Genomic DNA, 27,996 nt, shown 5'->3' on the forward strand with positions numbered 1-27,996 from the left:
TGAAAAAGACCATGCCGAAAATCACTTTTTCTTTGATAAATTCCAGTGTTGCCAGTCTTCGGTGACAAAAATACCCAAATGTCATTTGTACGAGCAAAACACATAATCGCTCATACTCGGATTTTGCTAAAAGTGCGTATTTCGATTTTTTACAATTTCCCGAAAATCTTGAAATTTCCCTAAAAATGGGGTACTTTTTTCCCATCGATCTATACCTCGAGTCTATACGTACAACCGCTTCATAGAAACCGAATCGCTCCGATGTTGCCAACTTTGAGATATTTAACTTTTAAAATTGCGTTTTTTCGTACCTCGAACAAAACAGCCGCCATGACAGCCGCCATTTTGAATTTTTTAAAACCACTCCCATTCTGTCAAAATACAGGATAATTGTGGGCGAAACACGAAAAAATAATTATCCTCGACTACCCCGTCTCGGATCTGTGGCGCCGCGGTTCGGGGTCGAAAAATCAAAATTTTCAAAACGCTGCGGCTCGGCCGCCATCTTGTTTTTCCAATTTTTTCTACATTTTCTATTAACCGTTTACTACTTTCTTCAAAGTTTGCAAAATTCAACGAAATCGGTTGGAAAACAACGGAGGTGCAAAAATCACATCGGCCGCCATCTTGTTTTTCTGAAATGTCATAATTTTTCCCCAGAGGGTTCCCGAATCCAAACACAACTCCCCTACATCACTATATCATTTTCCGTCTCTTTCTAGGAGAACAATTATGTCAATGAGTGAGTGAGTGGTAATCGAGCTATATATAGTATAATAACTAGTGTTTTGCTCGGTGCGCGAGCTGCTAAAGCAGCTCTCGTGACGTGGTTAGGTTAACTTTATTATATAAAAACAAATTTATTTATTAAGATACACAATTCACCCCGAAAATCCCATAAAATGACACCCATTTCTTTTTTTTGTAGAAAATGTAAGTCCGCCATCTTGCATTTTAAAATAAATGTCGTTATCAAAACCAGCAACCTGGAAAACTCTGAAAACGACATCCATATCATTTTTTGTAAAAACGGGGTAGTTGAGGATAATAGGGTAGGGTGCGTGGGTGCGCGGACCACTAAAGTGGTCCGCGAGCATGCAGAGTTTGTTTCACCGAGTAGACCTTCGGACCCTGATCATCTTTTGCCAAGAAACCCCTCTTCCATCTTTTATAGCCTCCGAGATAGACACCGACGAATTTTGTACGGCGGCCATCTTGTTTTTCCAAAATTTTCCACTTTTTCTATTAATCGTTTACTACATTCTTCAAAAATTGCGAGTTTCAACGAAATCGGTTGGAAAACAAAAGAGTTGCAAAAATCATATAGGCCGCCATCTTGTTTTTTTGAAATGTCATAATTTTCCCCTACTCATATTGCGCATCCAAACATATCTCCGATACATCAATGTATCGTTTTCTGTCTCTTTCTAGGAGAATGAGACATTCAATATTCGCCATACAAAATGTATGGGAAAATAAATTCCGCCATTTTGAATTTTTTTTCTATTCATCGAGTAGACCTTTGGATCCTGATCCTCTTTTGCCATGAAACCGCACCTCCATCTTTTATACCCTCCGAGCTGGACGCCGGCGAAATTTGTATGGCGGCCATCTTTTCTCCGCCATTTTGAATTTTTTTTCAGCTTTTTGGCAATTGGATGATGTCATGAATGACATTTGGTCGAGCACCCCCCACCTATCTTCAATACCTTGAGCGGACCCTTCACCCGTCTCCGACATCCTCGATCATCAGCTATTTCCAAATTTTTCCTCGATTTTTTTTTTGTTTTCTATACGAAACCATCAGTGAAAAAAAAAAATTTCATACAAAATTTTACAGGAGGAGTTTTTGGGGAAAATCTCGAAAATCTCCCCAAATGTGGCAACACTGTTTACATATTTCGATACTGCTGGTTGAGTCACACAATCGATTGATACATGTCGACTTTCCAAAATGTTGCCAAATGCCTCAAAAACGTGATCAAAATTTCGAAAAATGAAAAAAAATACAAAATGGCCGCCAACTCGTTTCACAGAAAGATTTTACACGGTTTCATAATTTTCCTATAAACTACAGGATATACCGCGCCCGATGACGTTTCAATCTTTCCTCTCGCTCGCACCCACACGAAAGGGGATACCGTGAAAAAGACCGTGTCGAAAATCACTTTTACTTTGATAAATTCCAGTGTTGCCAGTCTCCGGTGACAAAAATACCCAAATGTCATTTGTACGAGACAAACACGTAATCACTCATACTCGGATTTTGCTAAAAGTGCGTATTTCTATTTTTTACAATTTCCCGAAAATCTTGAAATTTCCCTAAAAATGGGGTAATTTTTTCCCACCGATCTATACCTCGAATCAATACGTACAACCGCTTCATAGAAGCCGAATCGCTCCGATGTTGCCAACTTTGAGATATTTAACTTTTAAAATTGCGTTTTTTCGTACCTCGAACAGAATGGCCGCCACGACAGCCGCCATCTTGAATTTTTAAAAACCACTCCCGTTCTGTCAAAATGCAGGATAATCCTGGGCGATACACGAAAAAATAATTATCCTCGACTACCCCGTTTCGGATCTGTGGCGCCGCGGTTCGGGGTCGAAAAATTAAAATTTTCAAAACGCTACGGCTCGGCCGCCATCTTGTTTTTCCAATTTTTTCTACATTTTTTGTTAACCGTTTACTACATTCTTTAATAGTTGCGAGTTTGAACGGAATCCCTTAAAAAACAAAGGAGCTGCAAAAATCACGTCGGCCGCCATCTTGTTTTTCCGAAATGTCATAATTTTTCCCCAGAAGGTTCCCGAAACCGAACACAACTCCCCTACATCATTATATCATTTTCCGTCTCTTTCTAGGAGAACAATTATGTCAATGAGTGAGTCAGTGGTAATTGAGCTATATATAGTATAAATCGAGCTATATATAGTATAACTAGTGTTTTGCTCGGTGCGCGAGCTGCTAAAGCAGCTCGCGTGACGTGGTAAGGTTAATTTTATTATATAAAACCAAATTGATTTATTAAGATACATAATTCACCCCGAAAACCCCATGAAACGACACCCATTTCAATTTTTAGTAGAAAATGTAAGTCCGCCATCTTGAATTTGAAAATGAATGTCATCATCAAAATCAGCACCCTGGAAAACCAACAACGACATCCATTTCATTTTTTGTAAAAAACGGGGTAGTTGAGGTTAATAAAGTAGGGTGCGTGGGTGCGCGGACCACTAAAGTGGTCCGCGAGCATGCAGAGTTTGTTCCACCGAGTAGACCATCGGACCCTGATCATCTTTTGCCAAGAAACCACTCTTCCATCTTTTATAGCCTCCGAGATAGACACCGACGAAATTTGTACGGCGGCCATCTTGTTTTTTCAAAATTTTCCACTTTTTCTATTAATCGTTTACTACATTCTTCAAAGATTGCGAGTTTCAACGAAATCGGTTGGAAAACAAAAGAGTTGCAAAAATCACGTCGGTCGCCATCTTGTTTTTCTGAAATGTCATAATTTTTCCCTACTCGCCTCCCCCACCCGAACACATCTCCCCTACATTATCGTATCGTTTTCCGTCTCTTTCTAGGAGAATGAGACATTCAATATTCGCCATACAAAATGTATGGGAAAATAAATTCCGCCATTTTGAATTTTTTTTCTATTCATCGATTAGACCTTTGGATCCTGATCCTCTTTTGCCAAGAAACCGCACCTCCATCTTTTATACCCTCCGAGCTGGACGCCGGCGAAATTTGTATGGCGGCCATCTTTTCTTCGCCATTTTGAATTTTTTTTCAGCTTTTTGGCAATTGGATGACGTCATGAATGACATTTGCTCGAGCACCCCCCACCTATCTTCAATACCTTAAGCGGGCCCTTCACCCGTCTCCGATATCCTCAATCATCAGCTCTCTCCATAATTTTGGCTTACTAAGTTTTTGTTTTCTATATGACACCATCAATGAAAAAAAAAATTTTCATACAAAATTTTACAGGAGTTTCTTAGTTGAAATTCTCGAAAATCTCCCCAAAAGTGGCAACACTGTTTCTATATTTCGATATTGCCGACTGAGTCACACAATCGATTCATACATATTGACTTTCCAAAATGTCGCCAACTGCCTCAAAAACGTGATCAAAATTTCGAAAAATTCAAAAAATTACAAAATGGCCGCCAACTTGTTTCGCAGAAATAAATTACATCGTTGTACAACTTTTCTAATAACTACAGGATATACCGCTCCCGATGACGTTTCAATCTCTCATCTCGCTCGCACCCACGCGAAATGATCGTCCCTGAAAAAGACAAATGTCGAAAATCACTTTTGCTTCGATAAATTCCAGTGTTGCCAGTCCTCGGCGAAATGTCATAATTTTTCCCGACTCCCATCTTGCACCTAAACATATCTCCCGAACATCATCGTATCGTTTTCTGTCTCTTTCTAGGAGAATAAGACATTCGATATTCGCCATAGAAAATGTATGGAAAAATAAATTCCGCCATTTTGATTTTTTTTTCTATTCATCGAGTAAACCTTAAAATCCTGATCCTCTTTTGCCACGAAACCGCACCTCCATCTTTTATACCCTCCGAGCTGGACGCCGGCGAAATTTGTATGGCAGCCATCTTTTTTTCACCATTTTGAATTTTTTTTCAGCTTTTTGGCAATTGGATGACGTCATGAATGACATTTGCTCGAGCACCCCCCACCTATCTTCAATACCTTAAGCGGACCCTTCACCCGTCTCCGAAATCCTCAATCATCAGCTGTCTCCATAATTTTGGCTTACTAAGTTTTTGTTTTCTATACGATACCATCAGTGAAAAAAAAATTTTTCATACAAAATTTTACAGGAGTTTCTTAGTTGAAAATCTCGAAAATCTCCCCAAAAGTGGCAACACTGTTTCTATATTTCGATATTGCCGGCTGAGTCACACAATCGATTCATACATATTGACTTTCCAAAATGTTGCCAACTGCCTCAAAAACGTGATCAAAATTTCGAAAAATTAAAAAAAATACAAAATGGCCGCCAACTCGTTTCACACAAAGATTTTACACGGTTTCATAATTTTCCTATTAACTACAGGATATACTGCTCCCGATGACGTTTCAATCTTTCCTCTCGCTCGCACCCACACGAAAGGGGATACCGTGAAAAAGAACGTGTCGAAAATCACTTTTACTTTGATAAATTCCAGTGTTGCCAGTCTCCGGTGACAAAAATACCCAAATGTCATTTGTACGAGCAAAACACATCATCCCTCATACTCGGATTTTGCTAAAAGTGCGTATTTCTATTTTTTACAATTTCCCGAAAATCTTGAAATTTCCCTAAAAATGGGGTAATTTTTTCCCACCGATCTATACCTCGAATTAATACGTACAACCGCTTCATAGAAGCCGAATCGCTCCGATGTTGCCAACTTTGAGATATTTAACTTTTAAAATTGCGTTTTTTCGTACCTCGAACAAAACGGCCGCCATGACAGCCGCCATCTTGAATTTTTAAAAACCACTCCCGTTCTGTCAAAATACAGGATAATCGTGGGAGAAACCAAGAAAAATAATTATCCTCGATTACCCCGTTTCGGATCTGTGGCGCCGCGGTTCGGGGTCGAAAAATGAAAATTTTGAAAACGCTACGGCTCGGCCGCCATCTTGTTTTTCCAATTTTTTCCACATTTTCTGTTAATCGTTTACTACTTTCTTCAAAGTTTCCAAAATTCGACGAAATCGGTTGGAAAACAACGGAGCTGCAAAAATCACGTCGGCCGCCATCTTGTTTTTCCGAAATGTCATAATTTTTCCCCAGTAGACTCCCCCATCCGAACACAACTCCCCTACATCACTATATCATTTTCCTTCTCTTTCTAGGAGAACAATTATGTCAATGAGTCAGTCAGTCAGTGGTAATCGAGCTATATATAGTATAAACTAGCTTTTGCTCGGTGCGCGAGCTGCTAAAGCAGCTCGCGTGACGTGGTAATGTTTAGCTTTATTGTATTCAACCGAATCGAGTTATTAAAATACACAATTCACCCCGAAATTCACCATAAAAAGACACCCATATCGATTTTTTTCTTAAAAAAGGCATGTCCGCCATCTTGGATTTCAAAATAAATGTCGTTATCAAAATCAGCCCCTGGAAAACTCTGAAAACGACATCCATATCATTTTTTGTAAAAACGGGGTAGTTGAGGGTAATATAGTAGGGTGCGTGGGTGCGCGGACCACTAAAGTGGTCCGCGAGCATGCAGAGTTTGTTCCACCGAGTAGACCTTCGGACCCTGATCATCTTTTGCCAAGAAACCATTCTTCCATCTTTTATAGCCTCCGAGATAGACACCGACGAAATTCGTACGGCGGCCATCTTGTTTTTCCAAAATTTTCCACGTTTTCTATTAATCGTTTACTACATTCTTCAAAGATTGCAAGTTTCAACGAAATCGGTTGGAAAACAAAAGAGTTGCAAAAATCATATAGGCCGCCATCTTGTTTTTCTGAAATGTCATAATTTTTCCCTACTCATATCGCGCTTCAAAACATATCTCCCCTACATTATCGTATCGTTTTCCGTCTCTTTCTAGGAGAATGAGACATTCAATATTCGCCATACAAAATGTATGAGAAAATAAATTCCGCCATTTTGAATTTTTTTTCTATTCATCGAGTAGACCTTTGGATCCTGATCCTCTTTTGCCAGGAAACCGCACCTCCATCTTTTATACCCTCCGAGCTGGACGCCGGCGAAATTTGTATGGCGGCCATCTTTTCTTCGCCATTTTGAATTTTTTTTCAGCTTTTTGGCAATTGGATGACGTCATGAATGACATTTGGTCGAGCACCCCCCACCTATCTTCAATACCTTGAGCGGACCCTTCACCCGTCTCCGACATCCTCGATCATCAGCTATTTCCAAATTTTTCCTCGATTTTTTTTTTGTTTTCTATACGAAACCATCGGTGAAAAAAAAAAATTTCATACAAAATTTTACAGGAGAAGTTTTTGGGGAAAATCTCGAAAATCTCCCCAAATGTGGCAACACTGTTTACATATTTCGATACTGCTGGTTGAGTCACACAATCGATTGATACATGTCGACTTTCCAAAATGTTGCCAACTGCCTCAAAAACGTGATCAAAATTTCGGAAAATTTGAAGAAAATACAAAATGGCCACCAACTCTTTTTGCAGAAGCAAATTAGATAATTTTGCAAGTTTCCTATTAACTACAGGATATACCGCTCCCGATGACGTTTCAATCTCTCCTCTCGCTCGCACCCACGCGAAATGATCGTCCCTGAAAAAAGACAATGTCGAAAATCACTTTTTTTTTGATAAATTCCAGTGTTGCCAGTCTCCGGTGACAAAAACACCCAAATGTCATTTGTACCAGCAAAACACATAATCGCTCATACTCGGATTTTGCACAAAGTCCTTATTTCGATTTTTTACAATTTCCCGAAAATCTTGAATTTTCCCTAAAAATGGGGTAATTTTTTCCCACCGATATATACCTCGAGTCTATACGTACAACCGCTTCATAGAAACCGAAACGGTCCGACGTCGTCGACTGGGAAAAAATTTAATTTTAAAATTGGGATTTTTGGTACCTCTAACTTAACGGCCGCCATGACAGCCGCCATCTTGAATTTTTAAAAACCACTCCCGTTTTGTCAAAAAACAGGATAATCGTGGGCGAACCACGAAAAAATAATTATCCTCGACTTCTCCGTTTCGGATCAGTGGCGCCGCGGTTAGGGATCGAAAAATGAAAATTTTGAAAACGCTCCAGCTCGGCCGCCATCTTGTTTTTTCAATTTTTTCGACATTTCCTATTAATCGTTTACTATTTTCTTCAAATATTGCAAAATTCAACGAAATCGGTTGGAAAACAACGGAGCTGCAAAAATCACGTCGGCCGCCATCTTGTTTTTCCGAAATGTCATAATTTTTCCCCAGAGGACTCCCGAATCCGACCACATCTCCCCTACATCATTATATCATTTTCCGTCTCTTTCTAGGAGAACAATTATGTCAATGAGTCAGTCAGTCAGTGGTAATTGAGCTATATATAGTATAATAATGTACTTTTTTACAGACCTAATATTAATAACGCACTGATGAGGTATGTAATAAAATACATAACAATGGCTGCGACTAATAAAACACCTCTATTTACAAATGCTCCATCATGATGTAACGAGGCCCAATATCATTACAGTGTTTGTATTTGGAATACAGCTGAGCGTTCACGCGGAATATTAATCACGATTATATTAAGCGCTCCGGTGGATATTAATCATTGCGAATTATGATTATTTGCATATTAATCATTGTGATTATGATTGTTTGCATATTAATCATTGCGAATTATTGAAGAAATCCGATCTCATTGACCGTGAAGCATGATTTCTCGAAATCAGCGGGATATGCATTTCAAGTGGTTACAGAGTAGATAGATAAAATCAGGCGAGTAGGTTTTAGTTTAGGTAGGTGGATGAGACAACGTGGTAGATCGCCAACGTGGTCTTGGCTCTAAGTAATTGAATTTATTTATACTTTTTTCAAATGCTGCAAAACATATGCAGAGTAAGACAATAAATACATACAAATTTCCTATACATGCCTCTCATTTATTTAATTTTCACATTTTACCCTATACATGACTATTACAGCAGGCGCCTGAAAGCAAAGAATTTTCTATGGTGGTAACCTATTTCCTGTATGATTTTCGTTGAAGCCTACCTACCTAGTCATAATAATAATCGAAAGTCATGATCAAAAAAAAAAAATTCTTTAGCGTAACTACCAAGATTGTACCTAATCTTGAAATTAAGACGTAGATATTGGATTTTTTTCTTGAGATAACGGTTGTATTGCCTACCATATATGATATATCGTATATTTTCGCAAAATTTCAAGTAAATACGTAATATTTATAAATTATTTAGGTAAGTACCTACATATTATCTTCCGGAAAATCGGTACCTCGAAGTATCCTTTTGGAGGCACGGAACCCTAAAAATAAATAAGCTATCACTTCAGACTTAAAATCCAAATTAATCCTGTTAGCGAACGTTGAAAATATAGGTACAAACTACAAACTACAAAGGCTGGAAAATCGATGCACGTTTATAAACGAAATCTGACGCAGTTCCAGTGACCTATTTTTGAACTGTTTTAAAAGCTGAAACAAAACGAGAGCGTGGTGTGGTGCAAACTTTATAAAAGTTTTATAACTAGACGTAGACGTAACATAATATCAAGTACTAGCTGATGCCCGCGACTTCGTTCGCGTGGGTGTAGGTTTTTTAAAATTCCCGTAGGAACTCTTTGATTTTCCGGGATAAAAAGTAGCCTATGTGCTAATCCAGGGTATAATCTATCTCCATTCTAAATTTCAGCCCAATCCGTCCAGTAGTTTTTGCGTGAAGGAGTAACAAACATATATACACACACACACACACACACACACACACACACACACACACACACATACAAACTTTCTCCTTTATAATATTAGTGTGATATGGAAGTTCTTAAAACTTGAGAGGACGACCGTCTTTTAAAAACCGATATACTTCGGACTAACTACTAACGTCTTCACCCACTCAAGAACTCGCAAGCAACATTTTTCATAGTACTTGGGTTCTACGGACACTTTTCCGGGCGAGAAAATGATTTCATGGAAACTTTTTTAAATCTGATATTATTAAGAGGCTTTGTTTCTTTAGGTACGAACTCTAAAGTTAGCATGAAACTATGATTAATCTACTAGATACCTATAACAATTTGAGAGAATCACTAACAATACATTTCATTGCTGAAATGCTCAAAGGTTAGTTACAAGTGTAAATTAAAAATTTATAACACCCCCGACAAGTGAAGGTTACTGTAACTAGAAAAGAGCTGATAACTTTCAAACGGCTGAACCGATTTTCTTGGATTATAGCTAAGAACACTCTCGATCTAGGCACCTTTCAAACAAAAAAAAGTAAATTAAAATCGGTTCATTCGTTTAGGCGCTACGATGCGACAGACAGATACACAGATACACAGATACACAGACACACAGATACACAGTCAAACTTATAACACCCCTCTTTTTGGGTCGGGGGTTAATAAATAGAGTTAAAAATACCAATAGTCATAAAAGTTCTTCATAGAACCTTGTATGAAAAGTTTTCAAATTCTGGTGTCTGGTGTCGTACACCAAAAAGTGGGGAAACTCGGAAGGTCACCCGTGCATCAGGTTGTTTGCTAATAGGTACTCGTAAATCTAACCGCATTCCGCAATCGAAAAATGTCACTATTGACATAAAGTGGTATTATAGATGCCAACATGTAACAATTTTTGGGGCAAATGTTAAAATTATTGAGGAGCGCTCTCTTGCCCCAAAAATCGTTAGGTACATCATGATGGCATCTAGACAACAAAAAAGTCATCTTGTCTAATTTTCTTGTTCTATGTACTGTTCTGTTTGACCTACTAAAAAATTTGAATAATAAATGACTCAGGCCTCCAGGCATCTATTGTTAGAAACACGGCTAGAAAACTCTATCTATGAATAGCTAGGTTCCCATTACTAACTACTACCTACGCTTTGTTACTAGATAAAACATAAAGCACTATGAAAATGAATTCGTAGAAATTGCAAATACATACTAACTTCGTTACTAGCAGTTACTAGTTAAAAGCTGTTAGTACGAGTATGTACTATGTAGTAACTAAGGGCTAGTTTAGACATGTGGATGTAAATTGTAAACCATGCGATCAAAATTGCGGTGAAACCTTGCTGCCGGTCTTTTGCTAAAAACCGGCCAGGTGCGAGTCGGACTCGCATACAAAGGGTTCCGTACCATCGTACAAGATATTTAAGATTTTTTGTGCAACACTGCAAGTTAATGACAACAGCGCAATCTACACTTGGTGATTTAGTAAATTAGTTTTTTCTTGTGATGTAACCACAAGTTCACTGTTTTCGGATTTATTCCTTTACTTGTGCTATAAGACCTACCTACCTAGCAAACATGATTCTAAGTCAAAGGGAAGTACCCTATAAGTTTTCTTGACAGACACGACGGATCGACGGACCGACGACGGACAGACAGACCGACAGACAGACAACAATGTGATACTACATATAAGGGTTCCGTATTCCTCTTGAGGTACGGAACCCTAAAAAGTGATTAATTTCAAAAATAATAAGTTTATGACTTATTAAAAAGTACCTACAAAAGTTTAGTTTATTTTCAGCGTAGTGTCTTCCCTACCACAAAATAGAAAAAGTACTGCTACCATGGTCGTACTTTTGAGTGTTTGATGCTTTGAAATAACTTCTATTTTTCATCAATCCAACCTCAAATCTGTGGTTGTAGCGCTGCACGGTATTGTGGTCCGATATATCCGCATGGATTCGCAGATTATCCGCACAGATTCGCATAATATCCGCCCAGATTCGCAAGATATCCGCACAAATTCGCATGATATCCGCACAGATTCGCATAATATCCGCACAGATCCGGATGATATCCGCACAGATTCTGCCATGTCTGAACTAGCCCCAAATAAAGTCGTTCGCTGTCGATTCTCGGGACAATCGCCATTTGTCATACTCGCCCAACAAAAATATTAATCATTTTTCCCCGTAGTGGAATGCGTTAAATTAACACCTTTGCTTTGCCACTTCGTCCCGACTCCGATTATTATGAAAGGAAATAGCAACAAAGGTATTCTTAGAAAGATATCGTCACTCGGCAGTCGACGCTTTCAAGAAAACATCTTGTCGATGACAAAAGAAGTTTCGACGTAAGTTTAACAATGTGGGTGTGTCTTTACGAATAAAACAATTAGTAAGGACAGTCGATCATGCAAAAATTTTATGCGTTGTTTTTATTTATTCATAACTGGTAAGTACAATGAACTTTAACTTATTAACTTGTGCATTTGTAGGTACCTACTTAAACTTTCATGCTCGCCGGCCGAAGACATGGCTAGACTGATATTTTGTTTAGTTTACTTTGGTTGGATATAACCGAATAGATATTCTATACCTAGCTATAAATTAGATGCATTTAGGAAATAGAGCCCCCAGGAAAAAGCTCCGGAAAACGTCTCGGAAAAAGTCCCCGGAAAAAAATTAAAACCCCCTCAAGTTATAATTTTTAAATGGGCTACGCCAGAAGGTTCACTTTGTCGTCCCTTCATTCAGCTTCACCTATCCGACCTTCGTTTCGATACGGATTTTTTCAGGTATCTTACAGCAGAATAGAATGGATATACTATCGTGTACGTGCTAGAACCCAAAACGTGGAATCTCCTAATATGATCTGACGGCGCGGAGGCCAAAGAAGAATTCCAATCTATTCCAGAAAGTTGAATGTATCTTACATAATCTATCTGCAAGTGCAATAGATTTCCCTCCCGCGATACAGGAAACTGGTCAGATTTTCCCCAAAGCAAAAATATATCCTAGGAGTCTGATCAAAGCCCTAGAAGGATTTAGCAAGGCGAGGCCAATAAAATCGATGAGTAATAAAATATAGTTGTTAGTTTAATAGTTGGCTCGCATTGTGAAATCATGCGAGAGATTATAATATGGCCAATTATTATTTTATATTTATCTATTCATATGACATCATTACTGTTATTGACGGAGGCCAGTTTGATAAATAAAGGAAATCTTTTAAATCTTATCATTTGGCTGAATATTACGTCATTTTTATTGCCTAACTAAATAAATAGTTAATCCATAAAAGCGCCTACCATAGATCCGGGAAATTGTCTCCGTTTATCTTATTCTATATCTTTTGTCTACGTATTCTTAATGCCTATGTCTATTGTTAGTTGTTTCCTAGTTGTTACCCTCTCAAACATTTTTACATTTGGTACAGAGGCAGCTTGCATTCTAAAAACGGACTCAGAAATTCTGCTAAATCAAAGAGTTCCCTTGGACTATTTGAGAAAGCTGAAAGGACATCGCAGTGGTTAGGTGTTTATTTATCCTAACCAAAGTAGGTATATGCCAAAAACAATCTCGAATTCGCAGAATTAAACAATTTTCCTCTATGTATCTAAACTACAATTTTCGAATTATTTGTTAGGAAAAATACAATTAAGTTAATTTCAATGGGTATTTCTGGGAAAGTGGTGATTATTTTAGAGGATACATTTGATATTATATAAATAATACAAGCAGGATAAAATTTCAGCTATAAATAGGTAGGTTAAAATCAACTATGTTTTGAGATAAGGCATTAACAAGTGTAAATTAAAATTTATAACACCCCCGATAAGTGAAGGTTACAGTAACTAGAAAAGAGTTGATAACTTTCAAACGGCTGAACCGATTTTCATGGATTATAGCTAAGAACACTCTCGATCAAGCCACCTTTCAAACAAAAAATAAATAAATTAAAATCGGTGCATTAGCTTAGGAGCTACGATGCCACAGACAGATACACACGCACAGATACACACGTCAAACTTATAACACCCCTCTTTTTGGGTCGAGGGTTAAAAATAGTGGGTATTATTTTGGTGTTATATGTACCTAGTAGGTACCTACCTCAATGTAGTTTTTTTGTTGTGAGGGTTTACCCCTATTCCACCCTCAGTCTGGCAAGGTCTTACGATTAAAATTTACCCCTTTGCCTGCTCTGCCTTTGCCTCCCCCGGGTTCAGGGTTTGCGATTGTTTCTTCATTGTGACGATGAACACTAGATATAATATCTACCTACTATCTTTTTTCTACAGCCTTTCGGAAATTAATAATCCTTCACAATAAATAGAAATAGGTGACACTTTATTTGGGAATTCATAAGGGCATGCGTGCCCACTCATTCGTATTCGAATCGTATTCTTACATCGATGTATTTTTAATCGTAAAACTGCGATTCGAAGTGGCCGTCCTTGTCGTACAAAATGTATGTTGGTACGAGTAGGTACGCTTGTGGACTCACTCGATTCGTATTTATACGAATCCGTCTAAATACGAATTTTGTATGAAGGCCACTTTGAATCGTATTTTTACGAAAACCAATACAAATGAGTGCACAAACGCCCAATTCTTTACAATTTGTCTCTATATGGAAATGGATGACACTTTACATAAAATTATATATGTACTTAAGTAGGTAAGTAGGTACATGCCGTTTAGATTATCAATTTGTACCGCTATGTTTTAATGACACATGAATAATGAATAATCATACTTATAATTACACCGAACAGCAATTACACAATTAATATCAGTCAGTCGCCACAAAAGGTGTGTGTGTTTATTTGTATTTACCGACCGGCCAGCGACCGGTTCAAGCACCTTGCCGCGAGTGCCATGTCTTCCTAGAATACCTCATTATGGAAAGCTTCGCACGCGGACACTCCAACATTAAAGAATATAAAGACTTTTATATTAAATGAATCCCATGGCTCATGATTTATAAAATCCTACCTAATTTTTAATAATTAGTCCATGGAGTTTTCAAATTGTGCTGGATCTCGGATGAAGAGTAGGTCCGTACGCTCTATCTTTATACAGCGATCTTTATGTCATGGTGTGCCGGTAATAGTCCTATTGGTCTATTGGTGTTGAGGAGCTAATCCTAATCGGTCGAAGCCTTCAGACTAAAAAAATTCAAGCAGTAGTTTCTTTGCCTAAGAACCCAGTAGGTAAGTAGGCATATTTGGACAAATTAATATGTACCTATAGTCTAGCTACTTTTTCAAACTTCAAAGTGCATTTTAGAGCAAAAGGCGGTCTGACAAGTCCACTGTCCAGTGTCTTAGATATAAATTACCTACTATTACTACCACAACCTTCGAACTTCGTTATAGAACAAAAGCGATTACTGCATCCACTTAGATCCGTCTCGCGGCTCGCCTCTCGATGCGGACTTAGAAACCATTATCGGAATGTGTTCCCGGAATGTGTAGTGTACATACTCATCGTCAACTCTCTCGGTTAAATAAAGAGGCAGCTACCAAGAACAACGGTATGCTCTGAGAAATTGAAATCGGAGTGTGTCGAGACTCGAGTTCTGTGAACCGAGGTGACCTCCTAAATGTGGACATAGTGTTAGTCCAGCGCAAAGGAAGTTGGTGAAATTCGCGTGAATTTTCGATTTGTGAAATGCTTGTGAAAGTATTAGTTTCCACATCTCGAAAACTTTAACTGTTCTTTTTTTTCTTAATAAAAAATTAGGTCTACTAGAGAAACCTACAGCACAGTAACTCGTGTTAGGTACGTAGATAGGTTCTCTACCCAGACCTACCTTTATCTACCTACTTATTAATGATAAAAAAGTCTTCCAATCAGCACTAATCCATGTTTGTGGTCTCAATAAATCAGACAGTAGGTACGTCCATTATATTCATGCCTAAGTAAAGTCGGTATACACTAATTACGATATTAAAAAGTGTAAATATTACAAAGTGTACCGGAAAGCCATTTTTAGGGACTTCACACAGGTGTCAGCAATAAACATTTTTATCTACATTTTTTATACTTACCTATATCAATTAAAAACTTCTATAATTTCGAACCACTAAACTATAATATACTTAGTTCACTCTGCCACTGAACCCTAATGACCCCTTGTCTAATGCTAATGACCTATCACTTATGACAGAGTGAACTGTGAAACTCTAGGTGGGGAACTATTAAATAGTGATGTGCGTCTGTTGATCATACCTATGCTCTATGGTTCTATATTACTATTTTAGTTGAAATAAACTGTGAAATAAACTAAATCGAATGTCAGATATGCCTAGTTACACTCACATTTTACCTGTGTTACTTTGAGGTTTTATGTAGAAAGAAAATTGACTAAAAATGCAACAGCAGCAGCTGCTAGTGACGAATGCAGTAAATGGTGAAAGACTTAAATAATGTTATATTGACATGTGAATAGAATGTGCCCTTTTTGTGCTGAGAGGATAACATGTAATAATAATTATAAATCTTTGTAGAGATCGAGCAGCTGTGTATCAAATGTGTGCGACTGCGCAAGCGGCAGATGGCTCATGGCTGTGAAAGCAACGCAGGTAGGGGATTCCGAGAACGCCAAATATAATCGTGCTACGAGGAACTCGCTCTCTATAGCACGTTTGAATTTCGAATGCGAATCGAACACCTGCCTATTTTGTGCTGTGTTTCAAAAAAAATATGTTTATTTATTGATGTTTTTTTTGGTACATTTTGATTGGTTGTAGTTGAGTTTTTTTATCGCCCCTGGTGTAAAAAAAAAGTTATATGGTGTGATATAACGGTAATTAGAACTTTCATAATACATACGTTTAACTAGTGGGTTAAATTAATTAAAACTCTATGTTATCTAAGTGTACCTACTTTTTAAATGTTAAATGATCATCACAGAAATCGTAAAATTACAGCGTTTCATAGAACTATTCGTGACGAGAGGTGCACGCACCAACCGATACAGTGGAGTGAACTCAGTAACCAGGTCACGCATTACTTTACGTTTTTCGGTCAGAGTGGCTCTTTTATTAGACTCTAGTTTTATTAAAACTGTTTTTAGGGATCTGTACCCAAGGGTACAAACGGAGTTCTCGGTATTATTGTTTAAAACTCATTGACTTTAGTAAGAATATATCTTTTATTCTTTTTGTCTTACAAAATAAAATGGGGGTCGTCAGTTTAAGTCCATTTTTGTGGCGGGGGATATCTCAAAAATCTAATATATATCTGAACTAGTTAGGAATTTGAGATTTCGGTATATTATGTAATGTGTAGCATGTACTGTATTTCAATAACAAATACTGAACATAACGATTTATAAAATAGTTTGGAAGCTGTAGTCAAAACAAACAAACATAGGTATTTTGGGCTTTTCTTTCACGGATAAAAAGGCGATAAATATGTGTTTCATGCATCGAAAATATGATGTTCATAATATTATGTACCTACGGAACCCTGAAAGAGCGAGGCCTAACTCACACTTGACCTTGACTTGTTTTTAATTTATTTATATATTGTTTTCCTCGGTAAGTTGGTAAGTAGGGGTAGGTAGCTGTTTTGTGATGGTTATGTGTGTCGATAATGATTTAAATTTAAAAAATACCTACTTATGCGCTTTTTACTACAGTTCCTACCTACCTACCGAGCATCAAAGACATATTATTAATTTTCATCAATACACACATTAAAATAAAATTAAAGTTTCTAATGATTAGAGTAAACTATTAATTTTCTTCTTGCTATTCTCATTATTCATTATTTACTAGAATGAATTGTGTAGAATAGACATGAATGTAAGATTACGCAGAATCGTGCGCTACGTACAAATAAAACAATGCAATGAAGATGGCTAACGAACGACTAGATAACTGGATAATAATTGTTGTTGGTTGGTGAATGAATTCTCGGAAGTAGTGAACGTTCGAGTTTTGTATCACTCGGTAGTCGGTTGTCGCTCGGCAAGTCAGCAACGCGAAACGTCCTCCATTACAATCCCCACTTTTCGTGCTCGACTCGTTTGGTCGTATTCACTATTCATCAAATCGTCACAGCGCAGCGCGTCGGTGCGATCGATGGTCGTTCAGAAAGTAATTTTCCGTCGATTTGTTTTACGGTATTTAAGTGGAGCTATATTACCTCACGATAAACTAAAACTATTTTATCTTTGGTATTGTGAAAGTGGCCCAACACTAGTTACCTGCTGTCATAAAAAAAAACGTTGAATGGCGGCCACGGATGCGTTATTTGGATTTGGATTATTTTGTGACATTTTGTGTTGAGTGCAAGAGGAATTTGTGAATTTTCCTAAACTATTTGGATTTTTAGCCATTTCACAGTGAATCATCTGGATTGCTTTAAAGAATTTGTGTGTGCGTTAAAGTGTTAAATAGAATGTTAGATGTTCGTCATTAATTATTTGGAATTTGCGTTGCTGCTTTGGTGAAGCTCTCAAACCGTGGCCTCCGGGGAAAAGGCGGGTGGTACACGTAATAGTCCACCGAAAAGTGAACGCCAAATGTGCTTGATTGAGAGACGGGAAACAAAGCTGTCTCCTCTAAACATGACGATAGCAACGAGGTTACCACCAACGCCAAGTGAGTTCTACAACTATAAACTAAACTGTACCTATTGTAGGAAATTAATGTCTTTGTAATATCACTGAAACAATGTTAAGTTCACTCAGTCAATTCAGTCTACCTATTCAAGTTTTAGAATAAAAGTTTTTAACTATTGAACAGTGAACACTTAGGTTAGGTATGTAGGTATGTTGAACCAGGGATAGGTTTTGTTATAATAAATTGTTACTGGTATTCTGGTGATTAATTAATATTCTGCTCATTAACCATTCATATTTATTTATGTGTTATTGTTCCTACAAAAACTTACCTAGATTAATTGATGAGTCCATACATATATTATCTTCAATCATTTTTGGTTTTAGATTGTTTTTTATCACATTTCTTAGAAGTAATTTAGACAGTATATTATAGTTCTGAGAGGCAAATCATTTTCCTACTCTCTTCCATAGATGATATTGATGAACAGTTTTAAAGTAAGTAAAGGTTAGGAAGTTCTTCATCCAATGGATTTTTTTGATAATTTACACATTACTTAATTCCTCTTTTCATATTTTTTACTTAATTTTACTCAGTATTTTAAATAAAATATGTTACTTAAGAGCCTGCTTCATCGAAGTTCATTGGCGGGTGGAACTTAAAATAGTGCTGTTTCCACAGATGACAGAAAACGTTATTTGTTCATGCCACCCTTTCCTTCTAAATGCACCTCACCACAAGAGAGGCCAGGTGAATGCATTTTGCTTGAGATTCAAGATTTTGGTTAAGTGATGATTGCTAATTGACATTTGGAATTAAGTAGGACTACTTTTGGCAAAAGAAAACATTTTTTACACAAACTAAAGACATTTGAAATTATTGTGAAATACAGCGTGACATGAAGTTGTTAATTTTTCAATTTTCAAGTTTCTTATATGTATAGTTCACTTAGGCAGGAATTTGCTTCAAAATTCACCCTAAAACAGATTTTTTAAGGGCCAAAACTTTTAAAATAAATACAATTTTACTATATAAATGTTTTATGGCATAGATAATAGAGAGATAAATCGATATATGATTACCTATAGATCTAGAATAGAACAACAAAGAATATAATAATAGGTGTAATATGTTTGTAAAGACAAGTGTAGTTTAAGTTTTAGGGAGAGAAGTTAGTTGTTGTACTTTAATTAATTTTCCCCTTTCCTGTTGCATTACACAATTTTTCCTATTACTAATTACTTATTCTTGACTAACTAAAACAGTAGTGGACCCAGTTATGCTGAACTTTACCAATTAAAAAGAAACATTTAAAATGATTGCTCATGGTTCAACTTAGACATCATTTCAATTTGGAGATTGTGTACATAACAGAATTAACCACAATGTATAATACAATCAAATCAACTTGGCTTATGAAATGCATTTGTCCCACTCTCGTATGCATTTCTCACTCACTCACATTGTGAAATCATCATTGACGTTAGGTGCACAATTAATTCAACTGTGTTATTTGGTGCTATTCTTTTCATACTACTTTTATGTATCACTTAAGTATATTTAGAGATGTGGTAAAATCTGATTAGCACAGTTCTCACATACACATTACTAGAACTGGTTACCGAACCGTTGAATCTAATATGATGTTTCCATCTTTACAGATGCGTGTTTGGAAGTGGGCGCACCCCTCAACAGCTGGTCTTCAGGAGTCGCTTGCTGTCCCAACTGCAGGCATGAGCTCAGAGTGTCACTGGCCTGTGCGAAGGCACATACACAGTCTATGACACCCGCGACACCACCCTTCACCCTCCAGCCAACATACTTGCCTCATTCACCCTACGCTGCACCTGCATCACCTTTAATACCATCACCTTATAATGATGAGCTGAGGAGGTTAGCGGATACGCTCAGAGCGTTGAGGCTATCAGGGTGGTACTATGGGAACTTGGATTGGCAGGTTTGTGTGCTAATTACTTTCTTAATATTGTAGAGTTTAGTTAATGGAAGCAGAAGAGTTTATTACTCAAACTTAAATTTTCCCAATAGATAATTTTAAAACTTAGTTCAAAAATTCAAAATTCAAAATATTTTTCTAATTGAATATTAGACTTTTACAAGTACTTTCGAATCGTCAAGAGCATCCACCACTGGTTCGGAATGCCTTTCCTACCGAGAAGAACCAGCAAGAAACTCGGCGGTTGCTCTTTACAAAGATTTGATATACAATATTATGCCATGTATACAAGTAATTAAAGTCCCACGCACTAGTTACACAGTTAGCACTAGTGCACTACAAGTTGCTTGTCTGTTAGCACCATATTATAATAGCTAAGAAGTATATGTTTGTTTGTAGATACTGTTCATCATCATCATCACCCCATTGCCGGCTCACTATTGAGCACAAGTCTCCCGTCAGAATGAGAATAGCTAAGTGTGGCTTAGCAGACTTCAGTGTACCTTTGAGGACATTATGGCAAACCTCAGGCATGCAAGTTTCCTCAGGATGTTTTCCTTCACCGCTAAAGTCAAGTTGATTGAACATGGGGAGCTACAATAGATCTTATAAGTTACTGTGGCCCACCCTCAAAAGAATATAAGTAAATAAACACAATGGCATATTATTGTCTAAAAAATCAAAATATTTTTTATTCAATTAAACTTTTACAAGTACTTTTGAATTGTTAAATGCATGCAAAGGAAAGGCAGTACGAAACATTGCCTTTCCGAACCAATGCCTTACCTTGACTGAGAAGAACCAGCAATAAACTGGGTGGGGTTGCTCTTCAAAGATTGGATCTACAATATGATGTATGCTTTATGTTAATATTTTCATATGTTTTAACAATCTTTACAACCGTATGTCCTCTTTTCAGGGTGCTCGAAGTTTACTCAAAGATGCAAGTGTGGGAGCCTTTGTGATACGAGACTCCGGTGACAGAAACTTCATATTCTCACTGTCCGTGCAGACAGAGAAGGGCCCCACGTCTGTCAGATTACACTACGAACAGGGCTTCTTTAGGTAAGGACTTCTAACTATCCATACTTAATATTATAAATGGGAAAGTGTCTGTCTGTTTGTCTGCTACGTTTTCACGGCCTAACCGCTGAACCCATTTTAATGAAATTTGGTACAGACTTGGGATACAACACGGGAAAGGAAGGACATAGGCTACTTTTTGTCCTGAAAAATCAAAGAGTTCCTATGGGATTTTAAAAAACAGAAATCCACGCGTTCGAAGCCGTGGGCATCCTCGAGTACTATATATTATCTTTAAAACAAGAATGAATAGTCATCTTCTAGGTTAACGGGACCCATTTTAGGACACACCATCATTTTTATAAGTGCGAAAGTGTGTCTGTCTGTTACCTTTCCATGACCCAACAGTTAAACCAATTTTGATGAAATTTGGTACAGAGTCAGCTTATATCCCGGGGAAGGGCATGTGTTACTTTTATCCCAGAAAATCAAAGAGTTCCCATGGGATTCTTAAAGGCCCATCCGTTTAACCGAGAACTTTGGTACAGAGGTAGCTTGCATCCGGAAAATTGATATAGGCAACTTTTATCCCGGAAAGCAAAGAGTTCCCAAAGGTTTTTTAATAAACCTAAATCCACACGGGTGAAGTGGGGAATCATCTAGTAATATAATATGTACTTATGATAATAATACTTCATTAATAAATTAGTTATTTTACTCATTCAGTACAAGTTCCAAGAAAGCATTATTAGTCAGCTGAGTTCTATGAAAATGCTGATTTTGTAGTGATAGTAGGTAATAACTGGTAATAATCTAATCAATACTATTGAATTATTTAAAAATGTAAATTTTCTTACATTTAGCCCTCCATTTCCCGGTAACTGTTTGAATATTCAAGGGCCTTATTATTGGAATCTGAAAGCAGTTTGTCAAGTTATAATTCTTGCCTACTTATTATCAAAATAATTTGCATAGTTTCAGTGGTTTAAAATTTTCAGAAAATGAAAAAATGTAAATACATACATCATTATTCATTTTATATTATGTTCTAGAAAAATAATGTTTCATATATTAATTTCTTAGAATGCTTATAAAAACATTTTAATATGACATTTGAGTTATATTAAAAACTAGAGGATGCCCGCGGCTTCGCCCGCGTGGATTTCGGTTTTTTGAATCCCATAAGAACTCTTTGATTTTCCGGGATAAAAAGTAGCCTATGTCCTTCCCTGGGATGTATCCCAAGTCTATACCAAATGTCATTAAAATCAGTTCAGCGATTGGGCCGTGAAAACGTAGCAGACAGACAGACAAACAGACAGACACACTTTCGTATTTATAATATTAGTATGGATACTATAGATATTGGACTGTAGGAACATATTTTTCTATCCTAAGAAGTGTCCTAAGAACATATGTTCTTAGGACACTTGATTACCTTTTCTATGAACTGTAAATCTTAGGTTTTTTATATCAGTTTTACATCCTTTCTCGCTTATCTAATCAGTTATATTTCTGTTCTTCTATCTTATCAGTAATAATACGGCTAATGATAAACAATCTTAGCGCCTTCCAATTTATATTCGCTACCACTTTAATTCTAAGAGGATATACACAATGTTTTTTTAACAAAACTAAACCTCCGATGTCCGTCCATCCGTCTGTCAGCGGGCTATATCTTATGAACCGTAATAGGTAGAGAGTTGAAATGTTTCACAAAATGTGCATAATTTCTATTGCGGCTATAACAACAAATAATAAAAATCTCAAAATGGCGGCCATGAAAATTAAAAAAATAATTCCCCTTCGTGTGCGAATCCCACTCCCACTTGACCGGCTGTTTTGCAATTTGGTATCTCTGTACTAAATATGCTCGCGTTAATATCATCTTGCTCACGAGTTCTTTGGTGTGGATGAAGACTTAAAAATCTCGTGATAACTCTTACACCCATATTCACAAACGTTACTATGAGATCTCATAGTGCACTTCAACGCACAGTGTAGGTTCCACCAATCAGATTACTGTATCACGTTTATTTAATCTGATTGGTGGACCTACACTATGCGTTCGAGCGTACTGTGAGCCCTCATAGTAATGATTGTGAATACGGCCGTGAGTTTAGGGAGCAAAAAATAACCTTTATTATTATGGGTGCCCATGGTTGCTGTACTACTCTGCAACGCTCTAAAGGTTGACTGGCAAACCAAAAGGGCAAATAATCCCACTGTCGCCGTACCTTTAAATAGATCAATAAATCACCCACTGCACAGGTTTAAGATCGTTCTTATTATTTGACACTAACGCCGCCATCACGATCATCATTTCAACCATATCCGGCCCACTACTAAGGACAGGTCTCCTCTCAGAATGAGAAATATCATAGTTCACCACGATGGCAAATTGCCGTAAACGGGTTAAAATATCGGTTTATACGCGAAATCAGTTCCCTTCAAACCACAATTTTATATAAAATCGTTGATTTTAAACGTAATATCAGAAGTAACTTGAAACGATGTGGTTTTACTGTACTGCGTAAAATATTAGGTGTAATAATGACAAACTCACTTGCTCAGTGGCAAAAGCTGTGGTCTTATTAGTCCCGGGTACAATTCCCGGCAGGAGTTTGGAATTTCATCACACTATCACACTTCACACTAATATTGTAAAGGCGAAAGTTTGTGTGTATGTGTGTGTGTATGTTTGTTACTCCTTCGCGCAAAAACCACTAAACGGATTTGGCTAAAATTCGAAATTGAGATAGATAATATCCGCTACTTTTTATCCCGGAAAATTAAAGAGTTCCCACGGGATTTCGAAAGACCTAAATCCACGCGTACGAAATCGCGGGCCTAGTAATTTTTAAATCTCTGGTCTGGTCTGGTGGGAGGCTTCGGCCGGGGCTAGTTGTCACTCTTCGGGCATAGCCGTGTCGCCAAGCGATTTAGCATTCGTGTACAAACAAAAGGGATATGGTGCCATGTGCGACTGACTCACACTTGGCCAGTTTAAAAAAATCCAGAGCACAAAAACCGCAGTACTAGGAAGAACAGTGACACACCTCCATTGCTTTTCATTTTAAGTGCATATAAAGTACATCGCATTACTCAATATAATACGTAACTTTATTCCATAAACAACTAATTCTTGGAAACCCTACCCAGCAGTAATTAGTTGTTATTAAAATCACATGTCTACTTGCGAGGGACTTCAGCGACTAATGCTTTGTTTTATTTAATTCTGCAAAAGCATTTATCGGAAAACTTGATGTAAAACTAACGCTGCTAGGGTTCCAAACGCGCCCAGGTCTGAGAAGAACCCACAACAAACTCAGTATTCAATAAGTTAAATATTTTTATAGACCAAATGTAACATTTCTTTTTCTATCTTTACAGGTTAGACTGTGACCGTCCCCTCGCAAGGTATATGCCGCGATTCCGATGCGTCGTAGAGCTGGTACAACATTACACGAGGGTGGGTGAGCGGGGCCCGGCCGGTACTGTGTGGGTCGACCGCGAGGGCTGCCCACACTCCCCCGTGCTCCTCAAGACCCCACTAAGGAAATCTCCGCCTAGCCTCCTCCATACAGCAAGACTGGCAGTCCATAAAGCTTTGGACTCGAACCCTCTAACGCCCAAACTGTGGTGTGCTCCAAAACACAGGTTACTGCCTTTACCCTCAACGCTTATAGACTATCTCGGGGAGTACCCGTACTCGATCTAACATAAGGATCTGTGTTTTAGTTGCTAATGTAGCCCAATTGTGTCTTAGAACCTATAGCATAGGCGTGCTAGTGAGGCATGGCAGCAGCATTCTTTTAAAATATCTTCTAATAGTTGCAGACACCAGAGTGAAAACTGATCTCGTTCTTTGGCCATCCATACAAATTCATGAACTATAAGCCTGAAACATCAAAATCCAAATTTCTTATTTCGTTCATTTTAGTAGGTACTTAATTCCAAATTGACACTGACCATGTTAAATATGTACACTAGAATTGACACTACCTATTTTTCTGTACTGGTTTTTCAATTTTTCTGCCTCACTGTCTCCGTGTAATATAGGCGTAAAGACGCATAGTGAAGATATTAGGGTATTAGATAAAATATTTAGCCTTCTATGTAACCAATGTATGGACTAAGAATTGCATCCGCAAATACAAAAATGTTAAGGCTGGGCATGGTATCTACACACCTTGGGGTGCGTTCACACATTTTCGCGCCGCTGTATTTCACAAATCTGGTCTAAAGTAACGCTTGGTCGCAGCCAGTTACCACTTTAACGGCAAAGGTACCAAGCGATTAAACACCCCTCTATAATATACGTTTGCAGAGAAACCGATTAATAGTACCTGTATTAAATGACCATACTCCTTTTGAGTTGGCATGCTAGTTAATATGGCATACGCACATACCATTAGTCAACTGATAGACTCAAAAAAGCTAGAACCTAAAGCCAGTCAAAAAATCATTTATGAGTTGCATTGTCTCAGCATACCCGAATATGTGTGAAGGCACCCTTATGTGTAAGTGTACAAATATATAATGTACTTTAAATAAGTGAATGCTAAACTAGTACCGGATGCTAGGTATACAAAGGGCAGGCTCCTTTATGATAAATTACTAACAATCATTTACTTTGTAATAGTTAAATTATAACCTATGTATTATTTATAAGTATTGAATATGGGACTCAACTATATGGTATTTAGTAAAATGTTTTTTTTTTGTTTGGTTTAGTGTAACTGCACTGTCTGTATATATAGAGAAAGGATGTATTAGAAAGCTAATGCAAGACTGAATTCCTTAAAGTATATAATGTAACCACCAGAATCACATAAAAATATTCATATCGTCTTCATTAAAATAAATTTAAACTTTTTTGCATAAAACGTAAAGAATATTATATAATAATATGTAACTTGTGTACACTCTTTTAAAACAGTAAAACATATTTATGTTATGTATATTATAATTCAGTTGTAACATGTGTTATATAACATGCTACTCTGTGTAGGATGAAAGATCACACTTACATATTAATGGTTCAGTTTCCATATACTCCAAGAGTAGATTAATTCTGATGTGTAATATTTTTATTTATGAGAGAAATAATCTGTTTATTATGATTAAACAGGGCCTCTATTCGCTTTGATATACAAAGATTCTAATTTACTTCTAACTGCATTTGGTGATGTCAAATTTGACAGTTATTGTATGAATAGGTTTCCAATTTGACTTAACACAGTGTAAAGCGCGCATTACGAATTTCATGTCAGAGAATCGGGGCCCTGCTTGTTTCATAGATGCCTTAATCTTGTCCATTATTAATTTAAGAAAATCATCACACTATTTTTTGTATAGAGTTATATTTTATTTATTTCTCAACTAATATAAATAAATAGGCTTAACTTACTTACACAATATATTTTTATTTTGTTCCTATCTAAAGAATACTAATATTACTACAATAGAAAACGGAACGAATAAATGTCAGTTTTTAATGGTAACTTATTGAAACAATTATTCTTAATTAGTTTTTAGATAGATCGTTATAAAATATTTTTGACCTGACAATTAACTTTTCTTTGATAGTTCTAAATTTCTATTCAAAATTCTAAATCATACCATACTTTAAGTGTTCAATCGCATTTGGTTGTTAAAGCCCTATTGAACATGAAGCATACAATAAATTATTATTAAAAACAAGTGTTTTTCAGTAGAAAAAGTAGTAGTAGGTTCAGTAGTAGGTGTTTTAAATTTCACTAGGACTATTACTATAGTCCTAGTGAAATTTAAAAAGCCTAGCAAGATGGTGCCAATTTGGTTGTACATAAATTATTATTATTCAATATACAATAGTGACTTGGCTTTCAAAATACGGATTGAATTGAGTAAATCCTTTATTAATCAGTCATGTTTATTTAGAACTAGATAATATGTATCTGCGACTTCGTCGGCGTGGATTTAGGTACTATAAAAATCTCGTGGGAACTTTGAGTTTCTGGGATAGTACCAAATTTCATCTAAATCGGTTGAACTGTTTGTCCGTGAAAAGACAGACATACACACTTGCGTATTTATAATATTATCATGGATTGCATCTGCAATTATTTTTACGTGTAAATCAATTCTTTCATAATAAGTATTGCTTGCTGAAAAGGATAATTATAAAGATTTGTGTACGACCGAATTGGTAGGAGAACGCTTTTCTTATATAGTGGATCAATTAAAATCTTTATTTTGGCTGTAGAATCAAAATATGGTTGTAATGTCAAAATGTGCCATCAATATACGGGGTACTATACATGTCGCAGTTTACCGTCCAATTTGCTTGAACCAGATTCCAGTCTTAGTTCAGATTGGAAGGTAGATTAGGTGTGTATGACCCCTAACAATACAGTATACTGTTTTTAGGTGCGTCCAGGTTATATAACATGTTATAATACCATGTGTAATATAGTGTGGACGCACCATAATTAAACGGAAGTAGGTACTTTTGAGGCTGAGTATGTATATAGTTCGTTTTCGTTTAATACCTATTTATTTCTAATTGTAATTTAGTGTAGCGAGAAACCTTAATTTAGCAAGTTGTATTATTGTATACCATTTAATGGTTGTCTATGTCTAGTGTAGTCTAAGGGTTTGGCTAGTGATTTTCACTAATATAGAATTAATAATGTACCTTGAATAATCTCAATTAGAATTATTTTAAGATTCACAATACTTTTTGTTTGAGAAAAATACTTAAAACTTGACCAATCATTTGACCAAGTTTAGCCAGATTTTAGAAATTTTCAGCCTCAAATTTATGCATTTGTTTTATTTCTTTATAGACCTTACACCTTTATAAAAATGTTAATAACTAGTGACATAATAGAGAAAGTTTGTTCGTAGACTAATGTATGAAAAGAACTGCAAGTAATTTATATAAAAAAATATACAATTTCGATCTAATTTGTTGTTTTATTGATTT

General features: G+C 36.8%; 1 protein-coding gene and 1 long non-coding RNA gene across 3 annotated transcripts in view; both read left to right on the forward strand.

Annotated features, from left to right (window-relative positions):
• The window catches only part of LOC123871904 (suppressor of cytokine signaling 2-like), an 82,334-nt gene extending 54,357 nt beyond the window's left edge, over nt 1-27,977 (forward strand). Inside the window, exons 1-4 of one of the 2 annotated variants that reach the window (XM_045915952.1) lie at nt 17,406-18,085; nt 19,708-20,003; nt 20,920-21,065; nt 24,417-27,977. In XM_045915952.1, coding sequence (XP_045771908.1) covers nt 18,007-18,085; nt 19,708-20,003; nt 20,920-21,065; nt 24,417-24,744 — 849 coding nt within the window. In that variant the 5' untranslated portion in view covers nt 17,406-18,006 and the 3' untranslated portion in view covers nt 24,745-27,977. Of the gene's footprint in view, nt 1-17,405; nt 18,086-19,707; nt 20,004-20,919; nt 21,066-24,416 lie in introns of those variants that run through there. The other variant, XM_045915953.1, reaches the window with a different exon arrangement.
• The window catches only part of LOC123871914, a 575,184-nt gene that overhangs the window by 76,152 nt on the left and 471,036 nt on the right, over nt 1-27,996 (forward strand). The window lies entirely within an intron of this gene.

This window comes from Maniola jurtina, chromosome 14 (assembly GCF_905333055.1).
Source record: "Maniola jurtina chromosome 14, ilManJurt1.1, whole genome shotgun sequence".
Lineage (NCBI taxonomy): Eukaryota > Metazoa > Arthropoda > Insecta > Lepidoptera > Nymphalidae > Maniola > Maniola jurtina.